The sequence below is a fragment of the Arachis ipaensis genome, chromosome B10, assembly GCF_000816755.2.
Source record: "Arachis ipaensis cultivar K30076 chromosome B10, Araip1.1, whole genome shotgun sequence".
Classification (NCBI taxonomy): Eukaryota; Viridiplantae; Streptophyta; class Magnoliopsida; order Fabales; family Fabaceae; genus Arachis; species Arachis ipaensis.
In genome coordinates this window covers 129297145-129305217 of record NC_029794.2, presented here as the reverse complement: position 1 = coordinate 129305217, position 8073 = coordinate 129297145, and the positions used below count along the sequence as shown (strand labels likewise).

The 8073-nt window shown below is 32.4% G+C and overlaps 1 protein-coding gene across 1 annotated transcript; it reads left to right on the top strand.

Moving 5' to 3' along the window:
* Nucleotides 2319-3050, top strand: LOC107621370 (uncharacterized mitochondrial protein AtMg00810-like). Its single transcript, XM_016323394.1, has one exon. The coding sequence runs from the start codon at nt 2319-2321 to the stop codon at nt 3048-3050; it is 732 nt and encodes a 243-aa protein (XP_016178880.1).

The following is an 8073-nucleotide window of genomic DNA, read 5'->3' as shown; positions in this document are numbered from 1 at the left end:
AACTAGCTAGAATTTTTTATTTAATTTTAAAATTTTAAAAATTAAAATATTTTTTTTTTAAATAATGGACTGATTTTTCAACTAATTGCCTTTATTTCTAATTGGTTGCTAACGGAACTCCAGCTCATGTTTGATTTGATGGAGTAGTACGTAGTGTTTAATTCAGAGAAAGAATATTCTTAGTACTTTGTTTTTGGTAAGAAGAAGACATTTATATCAAGACGATCATTAAACACGCTAGTATTTTTAGTCAAGTCAAGTAAGATTATTGAAACTGAAAGCTTTGTCTGGTTCGTTTGGTTCTTATGTTTGGAAGCCAGGAAACCGTAATATCATCGTCTAGAAAATTAAACTGGCGTATAGGGAAGGGTGGTGAAGAAGACTATTAATGCTATGCTAGACTGAGACCTTACACGTTCGATGTTTAAGTCTGGAAATTTCAGTGAGGGAGCGAGAAAAATAACTAATCAAAATTTTAAAAACTGAGTGTATCTAATTCAACTCCAAAATTTAGTTTAATGGTGCTTGTGCATGAATAGTATTCTTTACTTTTTTTTTTTTTGTTAATTATTCTTCTTTCTATTCTTTAGTTACATGGATATTCGGATATTACCGATGAAATGGAATAAATATATAACTTCATAATGCTCCATATAAAAAGCAGATAATATAGATTAAGTATTTTTTGTGGTTTTATCAAGTTTAGCGGTGGTATAAATTAAAAAAAAGTAAAAAAGTAATATATTAAAAATATTTTACTAAGAATTGAGCAAATAGAATAACATCCTAATTTAAAAAATACAGTCACTCATATCAAGATGGATGAAACATCTTTTTTTAAAGATGTATGAATTTTATCAATTAATATTAAACATGTGATATTGGTCGAATTAAAATATGATTTATTTTTAATCGGTTTTATTTAAATTTGATTATGAAGTTTTTTTTTTCCCTTATATGAACCAATTGGTGATATTGAACCAAATATTTTTTTAAAGAGTAAAGTATTGTTTTTGTCTCCAACGTTTGGGGTAAGTCCTAAAGTTGTCTCTAAAATTTTAATCGTCCTATTTAAGTCCCTAACGTTTTAAAATTGACTCAATGTTGTCCTGCTGTTACGGATCCGTTAACAGAATTGCCGGCGGGACAAAATTGAGACGATTTTGAAACGTTAGGGGCTTAAATAGGACGAAAACGTTAGAGACAAAAATGATACATAAAAATAAATTTTATTTTTATTTTATCTTTCAATAATATTAATTTTTTACTGTACATAGTATTCAATTATTTTTTAATTACATATGAATAAATTACACTTAATCACATTATTTTCATTTTAAATAAATTTATTTTTTTATAATTTTAAAGAATTTTGAGAGAGCGACGACAAGCTTGAGTGCGATGCTAGAGATAGTGAGAGAGACCGGAGACGAGAGAGGGAGAAAGCTTAAGTGCAAGAACCAGTGAATCACAGTGAAAAAGATAAGAGAGCTCGAGTTTCAGTGAGACATTGACGAGAGGAAGGGAATAGGGCATAAGGCTGATGAACGACGTCACATTACAAATTTACAGGAAAAAAAATTAAGCATGACCTAGCTCAAATCATATAAATCGGCCAGGTCAAATCAAACCGAATCTGTAAAATAAATTATTAATCGATTGTTTTATAAATATTACAAATCATAGTGTGACATGTCAACAACTTTAATAAAAGATGTTCTAAACATCCTTGTGTGAGTATTTCCTTAAAAAAAGTAAAAAAAATGAAATGCAAATGCATAAATGAATTTAAATTATTCAAATTTTGGTGTGACAGTTCCAGATAAAACAGGAACTAATTAATATCACAAGAGCGATATGAGCTAAATAAATTACATGCCATAATTTTAATTGTTGATACCCTTAAGCTAATAACATCATTTTAGTAAATCAGTTAGATTGACTATGTTTTAAGTTAGCTGTAACTAGCTGTAACATTATTTTAGCAAATTAGTTAGGTTAGCTATGTTGAGTTAACTTTATTATATAACAGCAACCTACCATTCCTTATTTGTGAGATTCACCACTTAAATTTGTATACCAAACTTTTTCTTTAATCTGAATCTCTTCTTTTTCTCTGAGTTCGAGTCACAAGTTTCCCGAATTTGAACATGGTGCGGTGAGCGCCTTGTAACTCCGTTCGTGTTCCTTCATCTTTCTCAACTCCAAATTCTTTCTTCTCCTTAAACAACCATGGCATACCATCAAGAGCCTCCAATTGTGGTGAATCCAGGGTCCAACAATGAAAACCTGAATTCAAATTTTCAGTTTCCACTCCCATGTGTTACAACTCTCAACTTACAAAGACTTCAGGCACTAGACTCGAAGATACAACCAAGTATAGGCAATTCATTGGGCGCCTCATCTACCTTACCAACACACGTCCGGACATCTCTTTCGCAGTTAGCAAACTTAGTCAATATCTAGATTGTCCTACTAATGATCATTATAGAGCTGGCATGCATCTTCTTCGCTATCTCAAAGCCTCTCCAGCAGCTGGTCTTTTCTTCAGCAGCGACTCTGACCTCTCTTTATCTGGCTACACAGATTCTGATTGGGCGACCTGTGCCGATACACGTCGTTCTATCTCTGGACAATGTTTCTTTCTTGGCACTTCCCTCATCTCTTGGAAGAGTAAGAAACAAGACACGGTGGCTCGCTCCTCATCCGAGGCTGAATACAGGGCAATGGCCCTTGGTTCTATCGAAGGACAATGGCTTCTTTATCTCCTCAAGGATCTCAATGTCGATCATCCAAAGCCTTTCACAATGTACTGCGACAATCAATCCGCACTCCATATCGCTGCCAATCCTGTCTTTCATGAGCGAACCAAACATATAGAAGTGGATTGCCATATCACAAGGGAAAAGGTTCAAGTTGGGATATTCAAGCTACTGCCAATCTCTTCAGCTCACCAAACAGCTAATGTATTCACCAAAGCTTTGTCTCCTGGACCCTTCAAGCAGATGTATTTCAAGTTTGGATTAGTGAATTTTCACTATCCAGCTTGAGGGGGGATGTTGATACCCTTAAGCTAATAACATCATTTTAGCAAATCAGTTAGATTGGCTATGCTTTAAGTTAGCTGTAACTAGCTATAACATTATTTTAGCAAATTAGTTAGGTTAACTATGTTGAGTTAACTTTACTATATAACAGTAACCTCCCACTCCTGATTTGTGAGGTTCACCACTTAAATTTGTGTACCAAACCTTTTTTTTAATCTGAATCTCTTCTTTTTCTCTAAGCTCGAGTCACAATTTTTCCGAATTTGAACATTAATCTTTTAAATTTATAATTTGTAGTCATATAATGTGGTACTCTTAAATTTTATTTTCATATAATATGGAGGTATAAACTTATGTATCGAGTGCATGTGTAACAAATTAGCTCATTTTAAAACAAGACTAATTTAAAAAAAAAAATATAAAACCTTCATAATGCGATTATTTTTAGTATGTTGCTTTTCAATTTGTTTTTACTTCCATTTTTCGCTATCAATGTCATCCTCCAACATCATTTTTAGGTCCCGCAAAGTGGTGTTTCAACGTATAAACTCTACCTAAAAAATCTTATGATAGTGTTTGCATCGTAATTTTTTCTTTCCATATCCTTCAACAGGAATCTCATGCTCTCATCCTGCGTTATTTCTAGAGCATTCTTGGCCATTTTTTATTTCCAAAAAAACGTAACGATTCCAATGGTACTTCCAGATTGAGATTTGAGAACTCTAATTGGTACCTGAATTTTCACTAGCCGTAGCTTCAATTGGCGGCATGCCTCATTCCATTTATAATTTATATATATAAAAAATATGCAGTTAACTATAGCACCAAAAGCAATTTCAGAACATAAGAGAAATTCAATAATTCAATACAATTGCTATGTTGATATGTGTATGCTATATCAGAGTTTCAGAACATCACAAAACATCACCATGAGCAGTAGAGCACAGTAGAAAGCCATCAACAAAAACAACCATCAATATTGAATTCTTATCTTATATATAAAATTTCAAAGGGAAAGTACGAGGAGCCAATGGAATACTTGTACAATATGTACAATGGAAGTTTATGGAGTAATAGAGATATAATCATTAATGTTACATTTTCCCATCAGTTGAAACTTTTGGGATGAGTGGTATCATGATATAGTGTTAGAATGCTAGATCCAAAAGGTCAAGAGTTCAATCCTTGGTGAACCCAAAATTAATTTAATCTTTTTGAAAGATGTTTATTATCCCTAGTACTCGGATGGTTATTCTAGATAGTATGGGGATGTTCATTTTATAACTCAATAACCCATTGTACACATTGTACAAATACAAATAGTTCATTGTCTCCCTAGCGGGATCCAATTTCAAAATATTGAATAAGTTAACATCCACAATTTGTGCGTATTTATGACTCTTTCTTAAACAAATTAATTAGAATACACATAAGAGTGACAAATAAAAGCCAGAAGTGTGCGTAGCATGTAAAATGGACTCAATCAGTCCAAAAAACCCTTAGAAAAAGGAGATTGTTCAATGGATATTGCTATTTGCTAAGTCCGAGAGGAATAAGAAAGAAAGGTGAATGGTAGTGGATATGGTAGAGGTTATGCTGTAACTCTTTAAGTTCATGATTGAAAAAGGAGAGTCGAGTGTTTAATTGCAGATGTGGTTTGGATACACACTTATTGGTTATATTAAAAAGATTAATAAAATATGAGAAAAAATGTTTATCACTTAAAAAAACGAAAATGTACATAAAGAATATATACAAACAATAATATAAATATCATTTTCACTTTGAAAATGTGTGCAACTACTGGCTCATAAGCTTCATGAACGTGGATTGGTAGTAAAATATTAAAATGCAAGATAAAGCATATTGGTAACGTAGCTCGTGCTGGATTTGATGGAGGAGTATTACGTAGTGTTTAATTCAGAGAGAGAATATTATTAGTGTTATAATATTATTTATTAAGTACAGTAGATGTCTTGGTTAGTATGCCTTGTGTATCATCAAACCAATAATCATCTATAATTAGTCCATTTTAGTTACATCAATATACCTATAAATAGACTAAGAGACAATAATTCGTATATAACATAAAGAAATTTTTAGGAGTCAGCAATTTTTAATATTTTTTGTTATCATTTAACTAATATAAATATTAAATTATTTTTAACAAATAAATTTTATTAATTCATATGTGTAAATTCTGAAAAATTTGGATGCATACTGTATTTGTTATGTGCGTGAAACTCTGATAAATATAAATGTAAATTATATACTTTTTGTGTGCAAAACGTGTAAAAATGGTGTTTGAACTTATCAACAAATGAGTGACTCAAGAATAGAGATGAGAAAAATTTTAGTAATCTTCAATCATTATTACTTGTGAGAAGTTTATAAAATTAGGAAAAAAATGGTTGATCAGAGGAAATGAAATGATGTTTGTGGATGATGCATGTTGTGACTAATTTTATTTTCTATGTCAAATCGATCAGTAAATGATTGCTGGACACTCTTTGACTCTTGTAAAAAATCACAATTCAAGTGATCATATTTTTTGAATGGCATCACCCAGTCATAGAATTCCACATCGCGAGAAATAAAAATGTACCCTTTTATACCTTCTTTGTGTCCTAGTAATGCGCATTTTCTTGCTTTGGAGTCTAATTTTTTTTTCTGTGAGCAGAGATGGTTGCAATATATGCTAGGCACCCAAAAACTCTAAGGTATTTGATGTAAGGGGTTTTGTCAAAAAGTATTTCATAAGGACATTTATCCTTCAAAACTGAACTGGAGATTCTATTAATGATATGCACAGAATGGACAGCTGCATAATTCCAAAAACATTTAGGCATATTAGCATGGAACATGATTGCTCGTGTCACCCTCAGTATGTGTTGATGTTTTCTCTCAACAATTCCATTTTGTTAAGTAGTTTCAATACAACTAGTTTGATGAATGATGTCCATGGTTATGAAAAAATTGGTTAATCTGAATTCTAGGCCATTATCAGATCTAACCTTTTTAACCGTTTTGTTAAACTGAGTTTGTACAAGTTTTATGAAATTTTTCACTAAATCAGCAACTTCAGATTTGTTTTCATGAAGAACAACCATGTATATCTACTCTTATCATCCACTATCGTTAAAAAATACCTATGCCCAGCCGTGGATAGATAATTAAGAGGTCCCCGGATGTCTAAGTGTATGAGATAAAAAATTTCATTTGCTTTTGAGAGACTATAACTGAATGCTAAACGTTTTTGCTTAGAGAAATGACGAGTCACAAGGATTTATACATGCAGAATTATCAATGAATGTGTGAGTTTTTCTCATTACAGCAACACAATTAGTTGGTATGTGTCCTAACCTACAATGCCGAGTTTTTTCGCAGTGAGATTCATGCTATTTGTAGTGGCGTTGTGTGTGACTAACGCTTTCGATACTGCAGCATTTTGTGAGATGGTAGGAGTAAGATCTTCGAATGCATATAGTCCTCTTCTTTGCTCAGCTTGACCAATCATCTTCTGAATACAGCAGTCCTGAATCTTGCAACAAGTATCATTGAATATGAATTATTCACAATGAATTGAATTAGTTAGTCTAGACAATGGAATTAAATTGAATTTAAATTCAGGGATGAACAAGACATTGTTCAGGTAAAAAGACTTAAAGAAAGTGATAGTTCCTGCTATGCATGTAGTTGTGTGTGTTCCATCTAGCAATTTTACAATAACTTGTCTAATTCTGTGGTATGAATGATATGCATTTATGGAGAAAGAAACATGATCTGTTGCTCCAGAGTTAATGAGCTAAAGGGTGTGTGTAGTTGGAAGAATTATAGAACATTTTCAAGAATTTTAAAATAGGAATATAAAATTTCTATGTGTGGTTCAAAGTTAAAAATAAATATTCCAAGGTAACTTTTATTCCTTGGAATTGAATTACCACTAATTCAATTCCCATCTCTCCCTAGTTATCTTTCATTCCAATGGAAATGAAATGTAAATAATGAAACAAAAAGATTAAATTATCCCTATTATTTAATACTAGGTTTCACCTTCTTCATTTCTCTCTGAAGAATGAAATCCTAGCAGAGTGATTTTTTCCCCAAATCAATGAGCTTCACCAGCGCCATCGCCACCGGAGTCGGCACCGGCGCCGCCGTTATTCTAAACAGAAAATTCGTCTCCTCCTCTTCTCCGATTCATATTCGCACTACTTTTTTCTGTGAATTTTCTTCGAATCTCATATTAAGGTTTGAGTTTTTTTTTTCCAAATCAGTGGAGGCTTCATCACCAACGCCACCGCTGTCGGAGCTACGCCGGCGCCACCGTTACCCTAAACGGAAGATTGGTCTCCTTCTCTTCTTCGAGTTTATGTTCGCATTGCTTCTCTCTGCGAATTCTCTTTGAATTTCTCATTAAGGTTTGGGTTTTTTTTTATGCTTTCTACATCATATTACACTAAGTTTCTGCAATAGACTGCTAATTTGATTAGTTACTTTTTATTTTGCTTGATTTCTTATATGCTCTCTGTGATTATGTTGCATGCAAACATGTTTGATAATTTGCCTTAATAAAGAATTTAAGCCTGTGACATTTTTACATGCTTAATTTGGCTTGAATCTGACAAAAACATATTTTTACATGCTTAATCTTGTCTTAATTTGGCTTTTCGTACTGTGTACTTCATGAGCCATGCTACAATGCACTACTAAGCTTGCATTACTATTGCTCTTCTTCTTTTTTCTGTTGTCTTCATAAATTTTACATACTAGTAACAATGTAAAGTTGTTTTGGTGGCAATCTTATAATTTTCAGTTATTGGATCTGTGGAATCTAATTTTCCAGTTTTAAAATGTATTTTGGTGTGCATGTTCTGGTATACTTGTATGTTGTTACAGTTTCGTATGATAGTGCAAGTTTGTTCAATTATTCGATCTCTATGTTTACAGATTTTGGCATATAACAAGAAGCCCTTTAAGTTTTTGTTCGATGCTTCTTCAATTTATTTCTTCTGTTTTACTTGTT